Source organism: Thalassophryne amazonica, chromosome 16 (genome assembly GCF_902500255.1).
Source record: "Thalassophryne amazonica chromosome 16, fThaAma1.1, whole genome shotgun sequence".
Classification (NCBI taxonomy): Eukaryota; Metazoa; Chordata; class Actinopteri; order Batrachoidiformes; family Batrachoididae; genus Thalassophryne; species Thalassophryne amazonica.
The window spans coordinates 20,015,559-20,042,918 of record NC_047118.1 but is presented as its reverse complement, the minus strand read 5'-3'; the positions used below and the strand labels follow the sequence as shown (position 1 = coordinate 20,042,918).

The 27,360-nt window shown below is 41.0% G+C and overlaps 1 protein-coding gene across 1 annotated transcript; it reads left to right on the top strand.

Annotated features, from left to right (window-relative positions):
- The first annotated feature begins 6,118 nt into the window (after window positions 1-6,118).
- atp13a1 (ATPase 13A1) lies at window positions 6,119-25,852 on the top strand. Its single transcript, XM_034189969.1, is given in 27 exon segments — window positions 6,119-6,634; window positions 9,404-9,493; window positions 10,311-10,571; window positions 11,443-11,598; window positions 11,727-11,796; window positions 11,874-11,980; window positions 12,793-12,860; window positions 12,862-12,920; window positions 13,321-13,376; window positions 13,489-13,615; window positions 13,734-13,871; window positions 13,965-14,085; window positions 15,074-15,231; window positions 15,432-15,607; window positions 15,702-15,812; window positions 15,908-16,033; window positions 18,016-18,124; window positions 18,277-18,470; window positions 20,894-20,990; window positions 21,074-21,258; window positions 21,422-21,536; window positions 21,627-21,823; window position 22,595; window positions 24,559-24,700; window positions 24,784-24,895; window positions 24,970-25,113; window positions 25,245-25,852. Coding segments are annotated over 27 exon segments (3,594 nt in total). The 5' UTR covers window positions 6,119-6,271; the 3' UTR covers window positions 25,356-25,852.
- The last annotated feature ends 1,508 nt before the right edge of the window (window positions 25,853-27,360 follow it).

The window sequence follows — 27,360 nt, the reverse complement described above, 5'->3', positions numbered from 1 at the left end:
TCTTTTTCATACTTTTCCCTCGTTTCAAAAGTCACCGAACGCACTTTACTGTAATATATGCAACATATAGCATACTGTTGGAAAGCACGGGTTCTTGGCTTGCTGTCAGTGTTGAAATTTTTCAGTGAGGGCTTACATGAGAACTTACGGTAATGAGAATCAGCGGCGCACTAGTGTGAAACTTCCGTGTTTTTCCTCTGTGTTATGACATCACAGGCTTACGTTTACCGTAATACACCATATATCATTGGAAATCCCTTTTTTTTTGGCAAATTAGGTTGCCAGATACCTACAACTGCATTATTGATGAAGAGAATAGATTATACATCTTGTTTCCAGAAACTTTTTTTTTTTTTTTGTTAGCTCCACAAGTATTTTTTTTTTGTTGTCTTGTTCTCTCAGGTGTAGGCCTATAGAATAGATTCGTGATTTTGGGTGCAATTTTGTTATTTAAGCTATTTGTTTGCCTACACACTTAATATTGTAAATAAAGTGTTAAATTATTCAGCATTATGTCGTCATATGTTATGTATTATGCTGTACTTGTGCGTCTAATGGTATGAGTGAGTTAGGGGGTGATGGTGGTGAGCAGGGGGGCCGGGGGGGGGGTGTGGTATTGTCCCTACCAAAGCTGAGACCAAACCTACGCCCTTGATTAAGGCTGCAACAAACAATTATTTGGGTCATCGATGAATCTGATGGGGTTTCGACATGATTAATCGATTAATCGGATTAGCTGGGAATTTTTTAAAAATGTGCCAGGGAAACAATTTTTCTCTCCTTCCATCATTTATTTAACAACAGAACATTATTTGAAAACTTAAAATACCTGAAAATCAACAATCTGTCAAATGTACCTTGGCTGTTGAAATATAAAATAATAAAGAATAAAACAGTTTATAATAAAGAACAAAAATAATTATTTCAAATTACATTGCTTTATCAAAGTGCAGAGTTGCCATAAAACAACACTGAAACATATAAGTGTTAGAAAATATATGAGGTATATATATATGAGGTAGGAAAAGAGGTATTTTTGTTGCCGCAAATCAGCAATTAGCATAACCAGTTAACCATAAAACCTAAATCAAAAACTGTAGCCTGACTGTTATGTGGGCCGCTGAAGAGGAGGTACTGCTGGCCCACCACCACCAGATGGCGCCCTGCTTGAAGTGCGGGCTTCAAGCACGAGAGGGCGTCGGAGCCACTGGGAGTGACAGCTGTCACACATCATCAGCACCAGCTGTCACTCAGCCAACTCATCACCATCACCATAAAGGCCGGACTGCAACTCCACCTCCTCGCCGAGAAATCAGCTACTAGAAGAGGTAATTCTCTTCCATAATACGCACACGGGGAAACCCTGTAAATCCACACGCATCCCAGTTACGATCCTGAGTGGGGATCTGACCCTTCACGCCCCAGCACTGGTAGACACGGGGTCGGAAGGGAATCTGCTGGACAGCATATGGGCAAGGGAAGTCGGGCTCCCTCTAGTGGCTCTACCTTCACCTTTGAAGGTACGGGCACTAGATGGCACCCTTCTTCCATTAATCATTAATCTGCTTGAAGTGCGGGCTTCAAGCACGAGCGGGCGTCGGAGCCACTGGGAGTGACAGCTGTCACACATCATCAGCACCAGCTGTCACTCAGCCAACTCATCACCATCACCATAAAGGCCGGACTGCAACTCCACCTCCTTGCCGAGAAATCGGCCACTAGAAGAGGTAATTCTGTTGTGAAAGTGTAGGAACACAGACCCACAACAGGGGGCGTAAATGAACGGGCAATGGATAAGCCAAACAGTAACAATTTAATGTTGTAAATTGTGCACAACGGAATATAGACAATAACAAGTTTGGAACTACAGTCAATTACACGTTGGGTGACGTGTGGGCAGGCTTGAGGATAGGAGACGCCCGTCCAGAACCGAGCCGGATCCCACACGGCCCTCACCGCCAACGGATCTGAAGAACACCGGAGCCGCCAAGTCCTGAGTCCCCAGGTGGCCACCGTCTCCACCGTCTGCTGGCAGAGAACAAAAACAGCACAGGTGAGTGTGAGTACGCACACTCAGTAATCCCACAGTCTGTGTTCTTTTGGGAGGGAGCACCTCCACCTCCAATCACACACTCATGCAGCTCCTGTCTACCCACTTATCTGGTTGGAGTGTGAAGCGAAGCCGTCGCTGATCACACCTAACGCCAATCCCTCAGATAAGGTAACACCACAGGAAAACGGCTGCAAAGAAGTTCAGACTATACTTTAACTGCAGAGAAATTACCTCTAAGGTAGCTGATTTCTCGACGGGGAGGTGGAGTTGCAGTCCGGCCTTTATGGTGGTGGTGATGTGATGTGGATGAGTCACAGCTGGTGCTGATGACGAGTGACAGCTGTCACTCCCGGTTGCTATGACGCCCTCTCCTGCTTGAAGCCCGCACTTCAAGCAGGGCGCCATCTGGTGGTGGTGGGCCAGCAGTACCTCCTCTTCAGCGGCCCACACAACAAATTCGCTGCTAAACTGAAAACTGTCTTAGTCTGAACTCTTTTTGCAGCCGCTTTCCTATGGTGTGCCTTATCTGTGGGATTGGCGTTTGGTGTGATCAGCGACGGCTTCGCTTCACACCCCAACCAGATAAGTGGTTAGACAGGAGCTGCACGAGTGTGTGATTGGAGGTGGAGGTGCTCCCTCTCTAAAGAACACAGACTGTGGGATTATTGAGTGTGCGAACTCACACTCATCAAAACTGTTTCTGTTCTCTGCCAGCAGTACCAGGTCTGACAGCTGGAGACGGTGGCCACCTGGGGATCCAGGACTTGGCGGCTCCGGTGTTCTTCAGATCCGTTGGAGGTGAAGGCCGTGTGGGATCCGGCTCGGTTCTGGACGGACGTTTCCTATCCTCAAGCCTGCCCACACGTCACTCAACATATAATTGTCTGTGGTACCAAAACTGTATTTGTCTGTATTCCGTTGTGCACTTCACAACATTAAATTGTGCAACATTCTCTGTATAACTTGTAAACTGTGTGGTTTCACAATGACACATGTGACTCATGTCTCTTTCTCTAAAATTGTATTGTAGCATTATTAGTTATATTATTATTGTTGTTGTTATTATTATTATTATTATTAATATATAAATAAAAATAAATTAAAAAATATTATATAATATATAATTTGTAATACAGTTGACTCTTTTACGACAACAAATGCTGAGCCATTAATTATTATACAGAAAAACAAATGCACAAACATACTGAAATGCCAGCAGCTTAATGCTAACTTTAACATTGAAAACGCCATAGACATGCTAACACGTTAGCATCGGCGTTAGCATAAAATACATCTATCAACTGTTTCAGAAGACCATAACAGGTCAGTTTAACATAAAAAATGTAAATATTCCTTATAGACCAATGCTCTTTAGGGTTTTAGTAGAGAAAAATGAAGATAAAGCGAAATAAAACAAATGAAACCAACGAAGCAGCAGCTCGAAGCACTCCTTCATTGGTTCAAGATTCAAAGCAAAGCTCGGTTGATTATATGGAAGAAACGAAACATTTGCGGTAAAACAAAGTTATTTAGCAACTTATCGATGACTAAATTAGTTGACAACTATTTTAATAATCGATTTTAATTGATTAACTCGATTAGTTGTTTCAGCTCTACACTGCATTATAGCCCAGCAAGAGCAATTACGGCAAATACAGCATCTAACTATAAAACAAAAAGCCTGGAAGTAAGCAGTAACTCCTCCTTGGCTGAGGATCTCATCATGCTCTTTGCCTGCTTCAACAGAGACAACAGCACAAAAGAAGTCAACCTCCATCTGCCACCGGTCCAACATGAACTATCATTGGACAGGAACAACGTCAGTAGGACACTGCGCAGAATCAAACCCAGGAAGGCAGCAGGACCTGATGATGTCCTGGGATGTGTTCTGCAGACCTGTGCTGACCAGCTAACTGGCAGACATGTTCACTAACATCTTTAACCTCTCCGTGATCTCTGGGATTGTACCAACATGTCTCATAGCTGGTCCACTGTGGCTATCCCAGAACAAAGACCTATGAGTAGCCTAAATGACTATGGTCCGATTGCACTCACTGCATTCACAGAAAAATGCTTTGAGAGACTGATTTTAGCTCACATTAAGCAACCCATCCAAGCCACATTGAACCAGAACCAGTTTGCCTATTGACCCAATAGGTCAACAGAGGATGCCATCAACCTTGCCCTCCATACTGCCTTGGTGCACCCCGACAAACCAGGCAGGTATGCCAGAATGCTCTTCCTTGACTTCAGTTCTGCCTTAAACACTGTTGTCCCGAGCAAACTGGGGTTCAAACTCCTGAACCTGGGTCTGATCCCAAACATTTGCAGATGGATCCTGGATTTCTTAACAAACCCTCCCGAGATTGTCAGATTGGGCGATCACACATCCTCCACCCTTACCCTGTACACCGGTGTACCACAAGGATGTGCACTAAGCCCTTTTCTGTATGCCCTTTTTCCCACACAACAAACACCATCATCAAGTTTGCATATGATACCACAGTCACTGGCCTGATTTCCAACAATGGCGAGACTGCATACAGAGAAGAAGTGCAGAACCTGATGGCCTGGTGCTCTGCCAACAACCTCATACTGAAACTAAGGAGATTGTAGTGGATTTTAGACTGTCCAAGAGAACAGGCCTGGGTTGTACGTCAACACAGAGGCCGTGGAGAGAGTCCACAGCTTCATATTTCTCGGTGTGCACATCACGGATGACCTATCCTGGTCCAAGCACACCTCCATCTTCATCTGGAAGGCACAACAGCAGCTGCATTTTCTGAGGAAGGTAAAGAAAGCTGGACTTCAACGGAGGCTCCTGGAAACTGCTGGTGGAGAGCATCCTGTCATACTCCATTACAGCATGGGAGCTGCAACAGGAACGACCAGAAAGCGCTGCAGAGGGTCATCAAGGTGGGACAAAGTCACTGGGACCAAACTGCCGTCAGTCGTGTACACTCACACATACACACGACTATCAGGGTTCTACGGAAGCCTATTGCATTCACTGGATTAAAATTTTTTTTACAATTACAAGATCACGAGATCAGTGTTTTTTTTATCCAGTGAATGCAATACGCTTCCGTAGGTTTCTCTTACACAACTTCTGTGCATTAACTGTACCTATCAACTGTGAAACTGTACAACTATGTAAATTTACCTTTGCACATATAATTTTACATATCTTTTATATTTCTTTATCCTCGTATTTACACTGCTTTTTCTTAAAACGTTTGCACTGCTATTTTGTTTTTCGTATATTGCAGTTTGCACTTTATTAATGTCTTGCACGTCAGGGAGTGCTAAAGTAATTTTGTTGTTTTGCTACCCTGCAAATACAATGACAGCAAAGCCGATCTTGAATGTTTCTCAAATTTCAGATGACATTACTGCTTGTTTTTCTTCTGAGTCCTGGCAACACTGCTGTTATTTTGCATATTTGTAAATCAACATTGTTTATACATATTTCATACTGCTGTGGAAGACTGTAATTGTTAGCATTTCCTTGATTTTTTTATTGCATTATTTGTTTTAATTTATTAATTAGTATTTATTTCCTCAATCACAAAATGTGCATATCACACGGTGATCAACAATAACAATATAAAAATAAAACACATGCTGGAAAATAAAAAATAATGAGACGCAATGAAAATAAATAAATGTAATGATAGAAATAAACATTATAAATGAGGTAAAAATGTAACATGAAATCAAAATAGAAAACTAAATAAACAAATAAATGGATACATGCATACATAATGACAAACATGTGACAAAGATATTCTGATTCTGATTTCAGAGGGTTTCATGAAATATTGGACTTAATTGCTTCATTTTTTAATTGTTTAACACACAGAGACGTGACAAGACCCTAAAAGAGGAAAAGAGGGTTATCAACCTAAAAAAATATGAATGCATAATTTTACAAATAACAACACACCACGGTACGCTCATAATGGCAAATGTTCATGAATAAAAATTAAAAAAATTAATAAAATAGAGGAAGGGGCGCTGCGCTCGCGCCGTTACGGCGTCTCCAGAGATGACGTGTCTTTGCGTGTTGACGTATGCGGAAGCGTCGCTCGGAGCGAAGGATTGACTGAATCGGTTCTAAATGCCAGACTGAGCAACGTTCCGCGAGTCATAATAGAAGTTATTGTTGTTGTTGTTTTTTTTTTTTTTTACGGTTTCGTCACGACGGGGTGACGGTTGATGACGGGGCCAGGAGAGAGCGAGACAGAGCGAAGCACAATGAACGACGTTAGGAAAGAGAGGAGGAGCGCAGCGACGGTGGACGGACTCCTTGGACCGGGTCCCGGTGTGGAGCCGCAGGACGACCTGGTGAGTTCGGTGACGCTGTACCGACGAAGGCCGCGGCTGCTGCATGCCACTGTGCTCCCCTTCCTGGCTGTCCTCTACCCGGGCTGGCTCTACATGTGGTTAGGAGTGTACGGAGCGGCGGACCATCCTGAGGCGGGCCTGCTGGCGCTCGCGGCTATCGGGATCGCGCACGTCCTCACAGCGCTCTCCGGTTATTGGTCCGTGCACGCGCACTGCTGGCTCACTTGTTCCAAGGTAAGTAAATAAGTGATCGTGTCAATAATTTGTTGATGAGCAGACATATTATATATGTAGAAATGCACCGTTCTGACCTCGTTTACTACGTAAAAGTCGGAGGTCTTGCTGTCTTAAGTAGTTCAAGGCTGTCTGTTGTTTTAAAATTGAGAATTTTGATCATTTTGGTAATGTCATATTATGAATCCCCTTTTTAAAAGCTCACTGAACTCACTCTTCTTCAACCGCTTACTCCATTTAAGGGTCATGGGGGGCTGGAGCCTGTCCCAGCCGTCATAGGGCATAAGGTGGGGTACACCCTGGACAGGACGCCAGTCTGTCGCAGGGCCCTATTTAAAAGCTAATAAATAAAAATGATAGTGGTACCAAAGAAAATTCTTTATGCCTTAAATCTTAAAACACTTAGTAGTCCTATACCTTTAATTTGAAGTTTTCATGGTTTCCACCATTAAATATGACAGTATGCTGACAGTGATCACAGTAAATTGATCTGTTGCCAAGCTTTTCAGTGTGTTCCATTAGTAATAAGGTTTGTTCGCTAACCTGTATGTTTTTGTTATAAATAATTAGTTGGTCTGTAAACTGTAATTTTCCAACTCCTAAAGCTCTTTCATATGTATTTCTTCTCCAGTAATGTCAAGATATCAGTTTCTTAATTAGCCACTATAAATCTAGGTGCCCATTGGTTTATAGTCCCTTATAGCCAGTTAGCAGATTCCGAACAGTTGGTTTGTTGGTTGAAGAGAAGTAAAATATGCATATTTAAGTGTGTTAAAGGTATTTTAAACCGGTATATCAGGTTTGAAAGTATGCGCTGAAAGTTCACGCGTAGGTGTAAAACTCTGGCTTCAGAAAGCAGAAGTCCAACCGCATATTTGTTCCATCTTCCTAATAAACCACCTGATTGTAATTAGTTCAACTCTTTAGGCAGGCTAATTATTGAGATCACCTGTTTTGGGTGCACAGGTAGAAGCAATACATGGTAGGGCTTTTACTGCATGCATCTGCTGCGTCTGCATCATTTACTACTTCGTGGAAGTGCTTTTGGTCCTGAAGGGTGACCACTCATGCGTATGTGGGTGTCCTTGATGAGCAACAGATTAAAACCCAGCACTGAGGGTGTGACTGAGATACTATCCAAATTTTGAGCTGAAGGACTGGGACAGAATGAAGTACATAACTAAGAAGTCACAGCATGTAACAGTCATTTAATGCCATATAGTATTGAGATTCTATGAGATCAATCTATAAAAAGCCTTGGACAGTGGTGTGTAAGAGTCTTTAAAGTCTATCAATATCATCGACAAAATATGACTTCCTTGATGCCTACAGTGTGGCCTGATGTCAAGAATCATGTGGCCAGATGTCAAGAATCATGTGGCCACTGACAGTACCACAGTGCAATTAGTCATGTTTGTAGAAGTGAGGAAATGCTGGCCCCACACATGTAGTAAGAGGTTGGGAGTTCCACATAACATGACCAGTACTGCCCTTCATTGTAGTCATAGAGTTAACTCTACCACTGAAGTTTCTTTTGAAGAAGTTTAAGGTGGTACAAGTTTGATCTTTCACGACATTCAGAGACTTCAAAGACCCAGTAGATTAAGAATACTCAACTTGAAGTTAAAACGAGAAAGGAGTGGTTAGCTGAGAATGCAGTACACGAGGTAGAATCTAGGCTCAAACATAAGGAAATTATTGGAGCTGGGCAACTGGGTAACCAAAGATTAGCTACACATGGGGGTCAGCTGCAAAGGATCGTGAGAGATGTAAATTAGTAACACAAGAAATGTGAGAGGCAGAGGAGGAGAAAAGGTTGCCAATAGCTGTGGGTCAGGTGAAGTAAGAGGTCTGGACACAGTGGGAATCAGTGGAGCAAAGGAATGTCTCCTTGGAGCGTACTGCGGAAGATAGCGCTGCAGAGAAGCTGTTTCCTATAAACATATACATGCAATCTATTCCATATTCCAGTAAACCTAACTTCCTGTTATGATGGCATTCTTGTGGTGGGAGAGGCAGTCTGAAACACATTCTGAGCTTGTATCCATCTGCTTTATTCAGAAGTTTGTACACAAGATGGCACAACGGCGTTCTTACCTTCATTGTCCAGAAGATAAACTTGACAGTTTGTGAACTTCTCAAAAATGGGCTATAGTTCTGGCAGCTGTGGCATCAAAACAGTGCAACATTCTAATGGTGGCAAAGTAATGGCAGATCTCATTGGAGGCAGAACATTTTCATTAGACATAGCAGTTACAACTCTCAGGTCTGACATCTTCATCTGTTCAGTTTCTCAGTGACAGATAAGTCTGGAGTAAATGACGGTGCATTTTATCAACAACTTCCTTGAAGAATATGAGAGAAAGTATACAATGTATGCAGAACTGAAGGCTGCGTGTTTGAGTAGGGGATGGAAATCAACCATATCATATTGACTGACATGCTTCTAGAAGTATCTGCCAGACATGGATTTCAGTGGGAGCAAAGTGACCAGCGCTGAAGGAGTGAAGAGCCATCATGCTGCCCGCACAGAGAGAAGTTGCAGTGTATTGTTCAGTGTTCAGATTTTTTCATTGAAAAAATGAATAAAAATTAATAATAAGAACAAATAAGGCCAAAAATAGGCCATATGTCAGTCCGACAGCTGTGTGAGAAGGAAATTCTCATTAGTGACGTTTTATGAAGAAAACAGAGACACACAGCTCTTCCAAAAATGTCAGTGACTGTCCTCTGACTGTAAAGATGTCACATGTTTATTTGTATACACAGGAACCAGATCCAAATAAGGCTACACTTGCAAAGGTTGTACCCACCCCAAACAATGGTTCTGCTGAGCTTGTGGAACTTCAGAGGGACCAGGTGAGTTCAGGTTCTTTGCCCTATCCTGTAATGGATCTCAGTGATGTAATTTCCTCTAACCACCCACATCTAATTTGTTAATCTAGGGTGATTAGTTTGACCTTGGTTGACATAATAGTATCCTATTTCCATTAAGCCAGTGTTTCCCCAATCCTGATCCTCAGGTCCTATAGTAATGCACACTTTTCATTTGTCCGCATATTATCATAATCCTTTGAGTTGGGCCCATATTACCAGAGTGATGGCCTTTGATTAACAAATCTAGACTCCGTCAGTTTCATGAGTGGGTGCCTGCATTCTGAAATTGACTCCTCCTTTCAGAATTTTAGAAAGATTTTTATGAAAATGTATGCAAGTCCTTGTTATAGGTTAGTAATATGCATGTAATATTGTATGAGATTGACACATTTTGGCTGGCCCTTGATTAACAAACCTAGACACTGCAAGTTACATGTGTTGGTGTTGGCATTCTGAAATCAGCTATCACATACCTTGAAATATTAACAAAATGTAGCAAGTACTTATACCAAAGCAGCATTTGCCACTGGAGGATATTGTCCTCTCAGAGCACTCTTGTTTCTTTTCACATGACTTTAGTGGGAGTGTTTTTGAGCTTCACACTATGTCCAATGGTGTTTGTATTTCATACAGACTGTGGGACTATGCCTTTGGTTTGTGAAGTTAAATAAAAAATGGCCAAACTATACATTCTCTTGTCTTTGGGAGGAAATCTTAAAAAAAAAAAAAGTTTCTTGAATGAATTAATGGACTTTTGGTTAATATTATTTTTGTTGCTCTCTCTTTTATTGAACCACAGGATGAGAATGGCGAGGAGATTCTGTCTTTTGAGTTTCAAAAGATCCGTTACATCTTTGATCAAATGGAGAAATATTTCTTCCCAGTTGCATTTCCTATCAGTCACCCAATGAGCTTTTTTCAATCTTGGCGTGGCTACCAGGAGGAGACTGAACTTAGAGCTGCAGAGAAGCGCTACGGCACCAATAAGGCTGAGATGGTGGTGCCAGATTTCCTGGAGCTCTTCAGAGAGAGGGCTACAGCACCTTTCTTTGTTTTCCAGGTATGCATTTTAATGTTTCTTAAAAATCGTGTTGACCAAATCTTCACAGTACATTAAGCCAGGATGTTCCAGAAGTATGTATTGTCATTAGTGACCTACTGTTGGTAGGTTAAAATTTTGATGATATATTGGGTTCATGAAGACTGCTGTTCATGTAGTTATCAGAGGTTTGATGGAATATACTATTGTGTGTGTTGAGATGGTTAAAAATGGCTGACGAAGTTGCAAAAGTGTTTACCTCATATTTCTATACATTAATGTGTGTGTGACAGATTTGTGCAAAATATATATGGTCGTCATACGTATGTAGATGTTAAATATTCTGTGTACTATATATTAACTTCCACTGTCCGCTTTTAGGCAGTGCACAATAGTTAACTGGTGTAAATGACAAGTGAGACCTTGAATGATATATTAGTGACATTTCAGTTAAGAGCACTGGTCATTAAATGTGCATTTTTAGCCTATGATCATCTGTAATTTTTTTTCTTTTGTCACTGGTATTACGTTGGCCAGGTTTCCTTTTTTACATATTATGAGGTCTGTGTTAACTTTAATTACTATGTGTTATTCAGTGAGTATAAAGTACAAGGCATGCGGCATCTCCATTTTAGCATCCTTAAATCTGGGAAACACCTCCTGGTTTGTTGACTAAAGACATGAAAGCACTTTATTTGGGATTGCTTGCTCCTAGCTTCACTTACTCGTACCTTCTCAACCTGGCTTGGCCAATGTGAAACGTATTAAACTGGGGTGCACTGACTAGACAAAGTCAATTATAGACTTTTCTGACATTTTGGATTTTTGAATTCTGCCACTTTGCCCTGGTAACAGGGCCTCAAAATGTTAACAAATCTCTGCCACCTGTCAGGTGTTTTGTGTGGGACTCTGGTGTCTGGACGAGTATTGGTACTACAGTGTTTTTACACTGTTTATGTTGGTGGCGTTTGAGGCCTCCCTGGTCCAGCAACAAATGAGAAATATGTCTGAGATCCGTCGCATGGGAAACAAACCCTACATGATTCAGGTAAGCTGTATTAAGTATGTTATATGTCAAATTTACAAACAAACACTTGAATTGTTTGAAAGAACCTTAGTGGCAGTGGCATTTCTGAATAGGCAGCTTACTTATGTATTGCATCTGTGCCCTGTTAGGTATATCGTAACAGAAAGTGGAGACCAATTTCAAGTGATGAGCTTGTCCCCGGTGACATTGTATCTATAGGTAAGGACCTGATCCTGTTTGTTGTTCCTTATATCACTATATTCGACTCACTGTGTGAGTTATATGCTCTTCCGCAGGTCGTTCACCCCAGGACAACTTGGTACCTTGCGATGTGCTGCTACTCAGGGGACGCTGCATTGTTGATGAGGCCATGTTGACTGGAGAGTCTGTGCCCCAAATGAAGGTTAGAGGGAACGTATATAACCACAAGAAAGGACACTCAGAGTGAAACAAATGTGTTTGATAAAGCTTCATGCACATAAATTCTTTCGGATTCACTGATGCCATAATATATGGTTCTGTATGGTCTTGATATTTGATCAGTTCTGTCCAAAAGAAATGGCTTTATTCTTGCATAACATATGACACTTCTACCATGTTTAATCCAAATTGGATCCAAAGTGTTATGTATGTGTTATTGTACAGATGTACAATGAAATTTGGTGTTTCTCAACAGTGGTACATACATGCATAAAAAGGCGTTAAACATTTACGCCCGTGAGTTTGACTTTTCAAAGCCACCCAAGGTCAAAACGTCATGTGGCCATTAGAAAGGTAACATCACTTTGTATTAAATTTGTGTTTAATCATAACCATTGGCATATCTTTAACCAATTCCTTAAAATTTATGTTCTCAGTATGTTCTATATATAAACATTGGGCAAAACATTTGACCTTGGTCTGTGACGTTAACTTTTAATAGATTTTTCTCAAACTTAAATCGCCATGTCTTTGGCTGTACTCAAACATTTGGTCCAAATTGTATCAAAGCCCCTGCAGATATTTTGATTATCTCACTCTCACACACAAAAATGCACATACAAAAGGAGACAAGACTGAAAAAATACCTATGCCAGTGCTCCCACACCATGCCGGTGTACTAATGACACTGTACATATCTTTAGATTATAAAATTTGGAGCATAATGCTAAGTTATTGTGGATGGTTCGGGCTTATTGTCGAGCTTTATAGTAACTGTTATTGTGTGGTGTGAAGGAACCAGTTGAAGACCTGGATCCACAGCAAATTCTGGACCTCCAGACAGACTCTCGACTCCACATCATTCTGGGGGACCAAAGTAGTCCAGCATAGCCCCCCTCTAAAGGCCAGTGCTGGACTCAAATGTCAGTGCTCATTCCTCTTTTTGTCTTTCTGCTCAGAACACACCAGTATAGTTTGAATAATAAATTTGAACAATGACATGTAGAGTTGTAAGGATACAACCAACTTACAGGCAGTTCAACACATAGTATGGCAGTTGTCAGTGTGGCATCCTAGTTCTTTAAATTTGTTTGTCAGTAGTATAGAAACTGATTGCATATTGCAATGTTGAATTGTTTTCTATTTATTTCTTTGCAAAAATGCCAGTAATTATTTTTTTCATGTATTGACCCATATTTCAGCATCATGCATATCAGTATTGTCGCATTAGTGTTTTGAAATATACTGCAATGAATTGTTACACCCCGAGCCTGTATTACCTTTATTTTTTGTAAGCTCATTTGTCATCTCATCTATGCGTAGCTGTAGACAATGGCTGTGTGGCCTATGTGCTGAGAACAGGATTCTACACATCTCAGGTAAGGGAGCTTGTAGATAATTCAACATTTTGTTCCCCATTTATTGCCTGTCCATGGAGGAGTAAGTTGTGCAAATGTGCTGATTATGCTTCCAAATGCTGCTTGTGCCCAGGGTAAATTATTGCGGACGATTCTATTTGGTGTGAAGAGAGTAACTGCAAACAACCTGGAGACTTTCATCTTCATCCTCTTCCTCCTTGTGTTTGCCATCGCTGCAGCTGTCTATGTGTGGGTAGAAGGTGAGGAGTCAACTGACAGTATTTCTTATGTTAAATGTGTATGAAAATTATAGTTAAAGTCATATGAGGGCATAATTCTTATCCAAGAGTGATGTACTTGATTATTTTACTCCTTCAGGGACCAGGGATGTGAGCAGGAACCGATACAAACTGTTTTTGGAGTGCACACTTATCCTCACATCAGTGGTTCCCCCAGAACTCCCTATAGAGCTCTCTCTGGCCGTTAACACTTCTCTGATCGCCTTAGCCAAACTTTGTAAGTGTGTATGTGTGTTTGTCTTCACACCTGTGAAGAATAAATGTTTTCAAAGAGTGATAAAATTCATTTGTCATCTTTTCTCCTCTTAAGATGTATTCTGTACAGAGCCCTTTAGGATACCTTTTGCAGGGAAAGTGGAGATTTGCTGTTTTGACAAAACTGGAACCCTAACCAGTGACAGTCTGGTAGTACGAGGAGTAGCAGGCCTCAGGTACTCCTGTCCAGCGGTTTCTCTTAAACACCCATCACACTCAGCCACATTTTTTGTGACATCTGCAAAATTTGGGTGGATGCAGTAGAAACTTAGAACACTAGTACTAACACAGTAGAAATCGATAAGTATTTGTGCGGTCTTTATGAATGTGGACTATATGATCGAGCTTTGGATATGTTTAAAAAATGAATGGTGAGGACGTGGTTGAATCGGGAAGCAGCAAGACCTTAATAAGCATGAGGTAACAACTGCATTGATTTAATGATGTAATTAAACCTAAAAGGGATTACATTGTCATAGTAAAACTGTGGCGTGCGCAGGCCCTCCCAGCAGCAGTCTGTGAACTGCTTTGTAAAATGTGATGGTTGCTCTCCATGGTGCTGAACTGCAGGTAAAAATAAATGAAATGAAAAAAATCTCCCCATCTCCTTGTACAAATAAAAGTTTGCTTCAAAGTATGCGCCCAAATGTATGCACACATGGAGCATATTTGAACGTGTGATTTAATAGATAAGGGCACATTTGGCAGAAGAGCTGTTTTCTGACTAGTGTATTGTCGAACCTACATGTGGCCATAAGAAACTTGCAGAACAAATAAAAAAGTGCAGGTCAGGATATGCACAATAAGAATGTGGCTCCACATGTAATGCAATGTGACTTTTCATAACAACAATGTTGTAAAATCAAATTGGATGTAGTATGTGCATGGTCATGCATGTTGTTAGAAATTAGTAGGAATGTGTCCGACACTGTGAGAACAGTACTTAATCAGGACGCAGTATGAAAGTGCAGTTGCAGTTTAAACCCTGCAGCATCTTGTAGAGTTCTTTTTTGTGTGTGTAAATAGTATGTTTTGTGATCTTTTTGAAGAAAATATCATTTGTTTCCAGGTTGTGTAAGTTGGACTTCAGCACAGCTCACATATGTAACAGCCTCACTGCTTATAGTGCCTACAGACTTATGATGGTGTTTGTTTTTATGTCAGAGAGGGAAAGGAGGTGATGCCAGTGTCTGAGATCCCAGTGGAGACCCATCGAGTGGTGGCCACCTGTCACTCATTAGTCACTTTGGATGATGGGCAGCTGGTGGGAGATCCACTGGAGAAGGCCATGCTGACTGCAGCTGACTGGGCCCTAACTAAAGGTATGGAGAAATAATGCTCACTAAAAGTACAATGCTGGACAGTGGGAGATGGGAGAAAGTTGGGGAATGAGCACCTCTTTAGTTTGCATTATAAATATAAATGGAAAGGTAACTGTTATTTTTCAATCTTTTGTTGTTGTTAGCATTTATGCTATTGATAGGTCACTGTATGTCTCTCCTCCGCTTACATCTTTAACCAGATGAAAAAGTATTTCCACGTGGCATCAAAACCCAGGGACTTAAGATCCATCAGCGTTTCCATTTTTCCAGCGCTCTAAAGAGGATGTCGGTCCTGGCTTCTTACGAGAAACTGGGCTCCACTGAACTTTACTACATCTCCACTGTTAAAGGAGCTCCAGAGACACTAAGGAGAATGGTACATAAGTGCATCTTCTTCCAAACATTCTCATCTATCAACTGACTTCTTCAGATGTGTTTCGGCTGCTCTTCTAACCTGCTGGTGATTGCAGTTTGCAGTGTGTCCAGCAAGCTATGACAAAGTTCACAGAGAAATGTCACGGGAAGGTGCGCGAGTGCTGGCCTTGGGTTACAAAGAGATGGGACACCTCAGTCATCAGCAGGTTTAAACCTACAACTCATAGCCATCAGCTACTCGCTGGTCTGCCTTAATAGTCTGTTCTGATGATTCTGAGCTGGATCTTTCTGTGTCACACAGGTTCGGGAAATGAGTCGTGATGCTCTGGAGCGTGACCTGAATTTTGTTGGGTTCATGGTTGTGTCCTGCCCCCTCAAAAGTGACAGCAAGGCCGTAATCAGAGAGATCCAGGAAGCATCGCATCATGTAAACAAGCCACCAAGAAACATGATCACATGCAGACACACACACAGCCCACTAACTACTCAGCATTTTGTGGATCTAGTACGCAGTTGACACTCCATCTGTGCTGTTACCCCTCTGAGCTCCAAACCCTCCATTTGCTTTACAGGAAGATCAGACCCATCAGAATCAACATATTCATGAAATTAATGACATATCCACCATGTAGGATTGTAATGGAACAAACTGAATTATTGGAACACAAACATACATCAAAGTCGTATTTTTGTCTTTTATACACAGATCTCACACTGTGAGTAAGATTAGAAATGAGGTTTATGTTTTTTGCAAATAGTGGTGTTGCAGTTTGATAGAATGTGTTTTTATCAAAGCGTATTTTCTAACAGAATGGTGGAAACGTGAGGACACCCGTACTGCATGTGTACAGTCCAGGTTGAAATGTAGTTACTGATGTCATTATAATAATACCAGTGGAAATACCTGTTAATTTGGATGCATAATGCAAAAGATTTAATAAAATGCAGTGACCATATTATATTAGTGAGAGAATTAAGTGTTTGAAAAAGACTCTAAATACTGGCCATGGGTGCTGTCATTATTGTCTTTCAGACATCATCATCATGTTTATAATCACATTCATGATGCAACAAAGCTCATTTCTTCCAAACACATAGATGTGTGTGACGGTATTTGCGTGTGTTATAGCTTTGTGTTCGGGTTTCATTGGTCCTACCCAGGTCATAAACGGTCTCGCCTAAGCTTTACCTCAATACCCATTAATGGGCTGTGGACACACACAGAGGGACAGACAAGGCACTTTATATACAAGAGTTTGGATTCCTTCATTCTTCAATAAATTCATGATATTTATTATTTTTTTAATATTTTTTCCCCCATAAATTGACACTGAACAAATTGACATATTCTGTAGTAAATTTTGGGTGTGGGTTAATTTTGACATGTTGGTTTTTTGGAAATGTTTGCGCTTGTTCAGAAACAGATGTTCAAAACAGCATTATTTGTAGTTATTTTAAATAATGTCTTCAGTTAAAAAAGGAGTGGACTTTCTGTAGCCACTTAATACTAAACTGTGTTTTAACATGTTCAGATAAAAAAAAAAAACACTTTCAATAATTTTGCCTATACCCCAAACACATACACACACACACACACACACACACAAAGATGTTTTGTCAGTTCCTTGAGAATTCTGTCTTTTATTTACCAAATGATTTTAACAGAATTTTCCACAAGGATTAATGTGTTAAAATACCTAGAATGCACCATTCCACCTTAATTCTATCAAAATTGTTTCCAGGATTGTGGCAACATTTTTTCGTATAATTAGGGAATAACCCCGTTGTGTCTGATGATTTGTGAACGTTCATGCTGGTTATGCGGTCCCAAATTGAGCTTTAACAAGGAATTTTACCTGCGACGCATTAGTGGAGCAGGTAAAACTGATATTTCCGACTAAAATCCATCATGAATGTCCGCAAATGATCAAACACAACGGGGTTATTCCCATTATAATCCAATTCCGACGTTTTCACGCTTTATTTTTCTGTAGGTAATTCGGTCAGCGAGGCTTACCATCGAGCCGAGGCAGCGTCGCTCCAACAGCGGTCAGGGCGCGGAGTAATCCATCAAATGTGAAAATCCATCAAATTCATTAAATGTGAAACGGTAATTCTGTATCAGAATCCACATCAGTACTTGTGTATGGTATCTTAAATTCACCCATTTCGGCATTGTCATTAGTACGCGACTTTCTCAGTCGACAGCGCCATTATTGACATCTGCGTAGCAGCATGCGCGGCCTGTCAGGGTGTGGAGTAGTACATCCAAATGTGAAACGGTCTAATATTTTGCCACAGTTACCCCGATATTAAATCTGAAATCTCACACGATTAACCAATCAGATTTGTGGAAAAAATGTAATTGATTAGAATTATAATTATTTAAATTTTTCTCTCCATTGTTAGGTGGTGATGATCACAGGTGACAACCCATTAACAGCATGTCATGTAGCAAGAGAACTCCACTTCATCCAGAAAGAACACACACTTATACTGCAGCTAAACACCGGCCGAGGTAAGACAAGCCGGAATATTAAACAAGAATGATAGATAATACCGACGGTGCCTGAAGGGTAGATGCAGATGGACTGTATTCCTGTCTGTTTATACGTAGATGTATTTGCGTTGTCATGACGTGCATCAATAACATGTGTTTTTGTTTTCCAGGTGGGTGGGAGTGGGAGTCCATTGATGGCACTGTGCATGTGCCACTGCCCCCTCCCTCACTTAGCACATTTCTCAGTGAGTTTGACCTGTGCGTAACAGGCGAGGGGCTGGCCAAACTGAGCAGTGACCCCCGACTACTCCACACTTTGCTGCCACACATACGAGTGTTTGCCCGTGTCAGTCCAAAACAAAAGGTATGTCCAAAACCAGCTGCTCCACCTGCTGAATGACAAACTTCAAACACTGAGAAGCAGCTTTCATAGATGTGTGTGACATTTCTGGGCATTTTACTTGGTGTCATATGTGTACAGTAGTAATTCTTTTCCTTCTTATTTTCGTGATAACTGTGAAGTCTTTGGCAGAATTGCAATATGAAGTATTTTTTTTAGCACAGCTACAATGGTAGTAAGCACCTGAAGAAATTAAACTTTATCAAACATGTATAAACAATACTGGAGTTAACACAATGTCAGTAATTGCTGCAACAGTCAGTGCCTTGCAGTTCTTCACAGAAGAGGCAAAAAGTCAACAAAGTGCCCTCAGAGCTCTGTAACACAATGTGGCAAAAAGACAAGATGCTTTTAACTGAAACCATTTCATTTTTTATCATCAATTTCAATTTAATTTCAATGTATTAATTAATATAGCACCATCTCATGACAGTCGCCCCAAGGGGCTTCAAATAACACACAATTTTTAACGACAGTAAATTAAAATCAAAAAGAGCACGATAAAAAGGTAAAACACAGTAGAATAAAAAGACATTACAAGGCCAACATAAAAACAGAATAAATTAATGATAAGACAGTCTAAAAAAGTGGGTCTTCAGTCTTGATTTAAAAGTCTCCACCATGTTGGACTGCCTTATAGCTGCAGGCAGATCGTAGGGAGTAGGGCCACGATAGGAGAAGGCTCTATACCCCACAGACTTTTATTCACCCTTGGAACACACAGAAGCCCTGCGCCCTGCGAACTCAAGGGCCGCGCCGGTACATAGGGCTTGACCAAGTCCGCCAGGTAGGAAAGAGCCAGTCCATGAATAAATTTCATTGACCAGCAACAGGACTTTAAAATCCGATCTGGCAGAAACCGGAAGCCAATGAAGGGACGCCAGAATGGGTTTAATGTGGTCAAACTTTCTACTTTGTGTCAAATGTCTGGCAGCAGCATTCTGCACTAACTGTAGAACCCTAATGCTGGACTGCGGCAGGCCAGAAAATAAAGCATTACAATAATCAAATCTGGAAGAGTAAATGCATGCAAAGTCTCAGCATCAGCCATAGACAGGATGGGACGAATCCTCGCTATGTTTCGCAGATGGAAGAAGACAGTCCTCGTAATGTCTCTAATGTGGAGGTCAAAGGACAACGTAGGATCAAAAAATACCCCAAGATTATCGTAACTCACAAGGTATTTGGTTCAACTTCACTGTATGTCTATGGGTGTGGTGGTGGCCTAAAGTGGATACTTGGACAGTTTTGTAAAAAAAATCTGCACCAATATATTGTTGATCTTGTTGTGGAACTTGTTGCCATTTTGAATTTTGCTGGAAATTGCAGGTGTCATAGTGGAAATCTTGTGAGATCAGATGTTGTAGCTATAGTAAGTAAAAACAAATGCAGTATAGCTACGCAGATATGAACAAGGATAATCGCCACATGCTGCTACTGGGGTATTATCGGTTGGACTGCAATTCACTGTAAATACTACTGGTATCTGTCATAGCTCCTCAGTGTTGGAGTGTAACATAATCATTACTACTGCTGTGCGTGTGTGGAAATGTCTCGTACCTGTAGCCTCTGCCACTAGGGATACAAGTTTTAAGACAGTAACATCATGGTTTTATACCATGTAACAATGTCCAAGTAAACAAATGCGGTGGATGAGTGGTTAGCAGTGTTGCCTCACAACAAGAAGGTCATGGGATTGTCCCCTGTGGCCTTTCTGTGTGGAGTTTGCATGTTCTCCCGTGTTTGCGTGGGTTCCCTCCGTGTGCTCTGGCTTCCTCCCACATTCAAGACACGCAGGTTAAGTGGATTGGAACTTTAAATTGTCCGTAGGCGTGTGTGCGGGTGTGAATGCGTTTGTTTGTCTATATGTGGCCCTGCGACAGACTGGTGTCCTGTCCTGGGTGTACCCCACCTCACACCCTATGACTGCTGAGATAAGCTCCAGCTCCCCCAGCCCCCCCCCCCCCCCCCCATTCCGTGACTCTTAATTGGAGTAAGCGGTAGAAGATGAGTGAGTGAGTGAACCCTATGGCCCCCGAAGATAGACAACTTGCAGGTCCAGTTGTTCTTCATTGATGTTGTTTCCTGTTTTTTTCTTTTCTTTTTTAAATAAGCTGCATTTTTTAAGTCAGTCGAATTTAATCATACAGCATTAATGCTGTTTTTGACAAACCGTATTTTAAAGTCATTTAAATTTAAGCATACAATATCATACACCACTGACACTGTTTTGACTTTGGTTTGTTTTTCATCTCTCTTGTTAGAGAAAGTGTCATTAAACCAATAGTTATCTTTGGCATAAGTGTAATTTTGCTTTTTATTCAGAAAATGTATCAAAAAAAAGTGGAAAAGTTAGATTTAAAAACTGGTTCTGTGTTGTTTTTCAGGAGTTCGTGATCACGAGTCTTAAAGGTCTGGGTTATGTGACATTGATGTGTGGTGATGGTACAAATGATGTTGGAGCTCTCAAACATGCCCACATAGGTATGTTTTAGTAACCTGGAAGACCACGATCCTGTGTCTCCTTTATAACATCAAATCTGTAATATATTCCATTTTTCTTTCAGGTGTTGCTCTGTTAGCTAATGCTCCTGAGCGCATGCCTGAAAAAAAGAAAAGGGGACGAGAGAAGGATTTATCCATGCCAGAATCCAGACCTATCCCTCCTCTCAGTTCAGGAGGTAAACTGAGTTCCAGAGCAGCGAGGCAGAGGATGATGGCTCAGAGAGAAGAGCAGCTTGCAGCACAAAAGGTGGGCTCGGTTATGACTAAAGAATTAACATTTTGTCCTCTCTACTCTGCAGAAGATAATATTGTATTTACATTTGTTATAACAAATAATGCTGAATATGAGCTGGTCCGCGACTGCTGGTGAAGTTGATTAAAAATGTTATGCACTGTTTCTGATGTAACAGGAGAGGATCAGTCAGGTCTTAAGGGAGCTTGAAGAAGATCAGGTTCAAGTAGTGAAGCTGGGCGATGCCTCGATTGCTGCCCCCTTCACCTCCAAACTCTCCTCCATACAGTGCAGTGAGTCGCATATGTTTGTAAAGTTACTACGAATCCTAACATAAAGCCTTTCGTCACTCCTGACCTTTGTCGCTGTGTCTTTGCCCACAGTCTGCCACGTAATAAAACAAGGCCGGTGCACTCTGGTGACAACACTCCAAATGTTCAAGATTCTGGCTTTGAACGCATTGGTGCTGGCCTACAGCCAGTCTGTGCTCTACCTCGAGGGGGTCAAGTTCAGCGATTTCCAGGCCACCCTGCAAGGCCTACTGTTGGCTGGCTGCTTCCTGTTCATCTCTCGGTCAAAGGTCAGATATTTGTAAAATAAACTGCAGGTTCTGCACGCACACACACACACACACACACACACACACACACACACACACACTCTAATATGCCCGTGTAACATCAGTGTCTGTAGTCGATCTGTTTTCCCACAGCACAGTCGTTCCCTCAAAAGTTATTTATTTGTTGCACTCGCATGAGACCACAATCATAAAGAGTAGATAGAAAAAAAGAGGCTCGCAGTTCAGACAAGTGCATTTATTAAAACACTGTGACCATATGTCAGTTTTCACAAAAGAGGACACTTTGGGGTGGGCACTGGTAGTAGAGACATTTTAGTGATAGCAGTGATAAAACATTTATAAAAGATGCTGAAAAAAGCACTTCATTCTGATTGATTGAGTGATCAACATAATTGTAAATTCAGGAATTAATAATAAATCAAACAAGTGTTCGCTCTAAAATACATGTTCAAGGATAACACCAGTTATTTTTATGTTTGAGGTCCTCAGAATGTAGGCGAATCACATGTGTCATGTGTCTGGGATTTTCCAAACTGACAAACTAAAAAGAGAAATTAAAAACTATTAATTGCTCACTTAATGTTTATCTTCCACAGTTAAGTTTAAGTGTGGAATGTTTTATTTGAGACTATTTTTCTTTTTGTGTGTGTGTGTGTGTGTGTGTGTGTGTGTGTGTGTGGTGTGTGTGTGTGTGTGTGTCATACATTCTGTGAACAGAATAATCTTTGATCATCTAAAAGAGGATTCATTAAAGTATTAAAATATTATAAGCGTGTTGCCCGTGGGGATCCACAGGCTCTAGATTGGTTAGTGTTTATAAAATAGGTAACTGACACTTTTCAAGGGTGGTACTAAATTGTGCAAAGTTTCTATAATTAACTGGAATGACGTGTGAGTCCAGAATGTTTTTAGAACCTTAGACCTCAACAGTTTTTTTTTTTTTTGTTTTTTTTTCCGGTTAATTACATAATTTTTTTAAATGTTAATTTACAACCCCAATTCCAATGAAGTTGGGACGTTGTGTAAAATGTAAATAAAAACAGAATACAATGATTTGCAAATGCTCTTCAACCTATATTCAACAGAATACACCACAAAGACAAGATATTTAATGTTCAGACTTATAAACTTGATTGCTTTTGTGCAAATATTTGCTCATTTTGAAATGGATGCCTGCAACACGGTTCAAAAAAGTTAGGACGGGGCAACAAAGACTGGAAAAGTTGATGAATGCTGAAGAACACCTGTTTGGAAACAGGTGAGTGTCATGATTGTGTATAAAAGGAGCATCCCCAAAAGCTCAGCATTCACAAGCAAAGATGGGGTGAGGATCACCACTTTTTGAACAACTGCATGAAAAAATAGTTCAACAGTTTAAGAACAATGTTTCTCAACATTCAATTGCAAGGAATTTAGGGATTCCAGCATCTACAGTCCATAATATTATCAGAAGATTCAGAGAATCTGGAGAACTTTCTATATGTAAGCGGCAAGGCCATAAACCAACATTGAATGCCCATGACCTTCGATCCCTCAGGCGGCACTGCATTAAGAACTGCCATCATTGTGTAAAGGATCTTACCGCGTGGGCTCAGGAACACTACAGAAAACCATTGTCAGTTAACGCAGTTTGTCGCTACATCTACAAGTGCAAGTTAAAACTCTACCATGCAAAGTGAAAGCCATACATCAACAACATCCAGAAATGCCGCCGCTTTCTCTGGGCCCGAGCTCATTTGAAATTGTCAGGCGCAAAGTGGAAAAGTGTGCTGTGGTCTGATGCGTCCACATTTCAAATTGTTTTTGTAAATCATGGGCGTTGTGTCCTCCGGACAAGAGACGAAAAAGACCATCCAGATTGTTACCGGTGCAAAGTTCAAAAGCCACCATCTGTGATGGTATGGGGGCGTGTTTTTACAGCGTTCATACTTGACCCAAAATACATAAGCATATCAAACGGCAATGCTCTCCTCAGTTTGTCCATGATCAAACTTAACATCACTTGGAGCAGATGGATGAGTTTATCAATGAAGTGACCCTGCTGGAGTCAGTGCCTGCAAGAAACCTGCACCCTCTTGGCCCTTTCTGGAATACTTTAGACATCATTGTCCTAAATGAAAGGCACTGGAGGGTGACACAATACTGTGATGTAAGAGTGTCATAGTCTTTCACAATTTAAGAGTCATCACAATAAGACAGATATTGTTAATCAAGCCTTATTGTTTGCAGATATCCAGAAAATGTGTCTTTGGAGTACAAAAGTTTGTGGCGCATTAGTGACATCATGATAACATCACTTATATTACATAATGAAAACTGATCAGCTGGTCAACATAAACTTTGGATTACCTGCAGTTCTGCATACGTGTGTGTGTATATGTGTGTATATGTATATACGACTAAGCAGAGCAAGATCTGTTAGTACTTGGATGGGAGACCTCTTTGGAACACCAGCGGCTGTGTGTGTTTCTCCACGTAAAACTGGAGTTGCGTCAGGAAGGGCATCCGGCGTAAAACTTGTGCCAATTACCAATGCGGATCTGTCTGTATCCGCTGTGGTGACCCCGAACAAAAAAAAAAAAACAAAAAAAACGGTAGCAGCCGAATGAACAACAACAACAGCAACAACAACAACTGTAAAGGAGAATAAATAATTCCTTATTTTGTAGGTGAAGAGGATGAAGAAGCTGGAAGTTAACAATAAATAATTTTGTTTTTCTCTCATGTGTTCACAGCCACTAAAACTTTGTCTCGAGAGCGGCCTTTACCAAACATCTTCAATCTTTATACAATTCTGACTGTGCTGCTGCAGTTCACTGTTCACTTTTGCAGCCTGGTGTACCTTTACAGAGAGGCGCAGAGCAGAAGTCCTCCCAGGTAAACTGTAGCGAGAGAAACCGATTAACAGCATTGTTGCTTTCCATATGCATCACATTCCTCATGTCCTTCATCTCTTCCAGACAGGAGCAGTTTGTGGATCTGTATAAAGAGTTTGAACCCAGTCTAATTAACAGCACTGTGTATATAATGTCCATGGCCATGCAGATGGCCACCTTTGCCATTAACTACAAGGTACTCATTCTGACATGATATCAGTTTATGATGTGTGTCTGTTTTTATGGTATACTAGACTTTTTTAATTATAGGGTCATCCATTCATGGAGTCTCTCAGCGAGAATCGTCCACTGCTGTGGAGTATCGCTCTTTCAGGTTTAGCAATTGTGGGACTTCTCACTGGTTCCTCGCCGGAATTCAATGAACAGTTTTCACTTGTAGATATTCCAGCTGAGGTGAGCCTATGGAATAAGTCATTTGGAGTTTTTCTTATCATTCTCCCCCCCACAATGTCTTTGTAACAGTAATGTTCAAAGTGACTCATCCTGCCACCTGTTTTTTTTTTTTTCTTTTCTTTTCTTTACAGTTCAAGTTAATCATCGCTCAGGTTCTTGTGGTGGACTTTGTCGCTGCTCTGCTGGTGGACCGTGTCCTGCAGTTCCTGCTGGGCAAAGGAACTCTCAGGCTGCCTTCATGAACTCAGTGCCAACAGCAATGTTGCCCTTAGCATCAAAACTGTAAAGGGAAAGACTACTTTGGACAACGGGAGTTAAAGCTGTCGTTAAATGCACAAGACGGCTAAGACATTTGGGGTGCACAGTGGTGCCCGAAGCCTTTCCTTCATCCAGCTCTGCCCCCTCCCCAACATCTCCATCTGCAGTACCTCATTTTCTGTTTTAACTAGCTCTTTCTTTCTATTTTCATCATGACTGCTTTTCCTTCCTGCATTTCCCTTTGTTGCTTCATCTGTCTTATCCACTGTTACGCCAGGCCATGATGACAGCAGTATTGACTGGAGCCGGGGGAGGTCTGTGTGCCAATCTTTGTGAAATATACAGGCACACAATGGAGGCGTTCTCCAAGAGAATTGCAATGTGTTTTTGGATTTTTTCTCATTAATTTTGTAAAAACTTGAAGAAATTTAAAAAAAAACAACAACACCTCTAACAGACTTATAAAGACTTACAAATACAACAAATGAAGTCTGTCCAGTGTTTGCCAAGTATGCAGACAACAAAGGTACATATTTCTGGAAGCTCTGCCCATGTCCAGACAGCATCAGCTGGTTATGAACAGTCTTTCTCATACAGCTGACTGTAGCACTCTACAGCAATGAATGTTAAAGTAAAACCATTTATCTCTTGGGATGATAGTCAGAATTAATCATGAAAATAGGGGAAGTCTGGTAACTTTAGAACTATTTACATCACCTCAGGAGGCCTACATCTGTATTGCTGAATTTGTAGTACCAATACTCTATAGTTAAATTGTTGATGAAAATCAGATTCAAATCAAATGACTTTCCCACATCACTCATCCTAAAATAATACACTTCCTGTTGAGTCAGTGTCCCAAAAATAATTCCAAATTCATTTCATTGTACAAGTTGAGAGCAGTCGAACCTACAGAGAATTTGAGGTGTCGATTGCCACATTTATGTAAGTATGTTTGTATTTTTATTTTTATTTATTTTGCAGTTCTAGAGCCTGTGTTATTGCATGTACAGTCAGTCATAATTTTAGGTATGTGTGTGTATACAGTCAGGTTATTGTTAATGTTAGTACACTGCATCCGGAAAGTGTTTGCACCGCTTCACTTTATCCACATTTTATTATGTTACAGCCTTATTACAAAATAATTCATTTTTCTCAAAATTCTGCATACAATACGCCTTAACAGCAATGTCAAAAAAGTTTTTTTTTTTTTGTTTTTTTTTTTTTTTTTAGATTTGCACTTCATTAAAAAAAAATACCTAAGAAATCACAGGTACATAAGTATTCACAGCCTTTGCCATGAAGCTCAAAACTGAGCTCAGGTGCATCTTGTTTCCACTGATGATCCTTGAGATGTTTCTGCAGTTTAATTGGAGTCCACCTGGAGTAAATTCAGTTGATTGGACATGATTTGGAAAGACACACACCTGTCTACATATAAGGTCCCACAGTTGACAATGCATGTCAGAGCACAAACCAAGCATGAAGTCAAAGGAATTGTCTGTAGACCTCTGAGACAGGATTGTCTTGAGGCACAAATCTGGTAAAAGGTGCAGCAACATTTCCACTGCTTTGAGGGTCCCAATGAGCACAGTGGCCTCCATCATCTGTAATTGGAAGAAGTTCAGATCCACCAGGACTCTTCTTAGAGCTGGCTGTCTGTCTAAACTGAGCGATCAGGGTAGAAGGGCCTTAGTGGGGGAGGTGACCAAGAACCTGATGGTCACTGAGTTCCAGCACTCCTCTGTGAAGAGAAGAGAACCTTCCAGAAGGACAACCATCTCTGCAGAAATCCACTAATCAGGCCTGTATGGTTGAGTGGCCAGACGGAAGCCACTCCTTAGTAAAAGACACATGGCAGCCCACCTGGAGTTTGTCAGAAGGCATCTGAAGGACTCTCAGACCATGAGAAACAAAATTCTCTGGTCTGATCAGCCAAAGGTTGATCTCTTTGGTGTGATTGCCAGACGTCATGTTTGGAGGAAACCA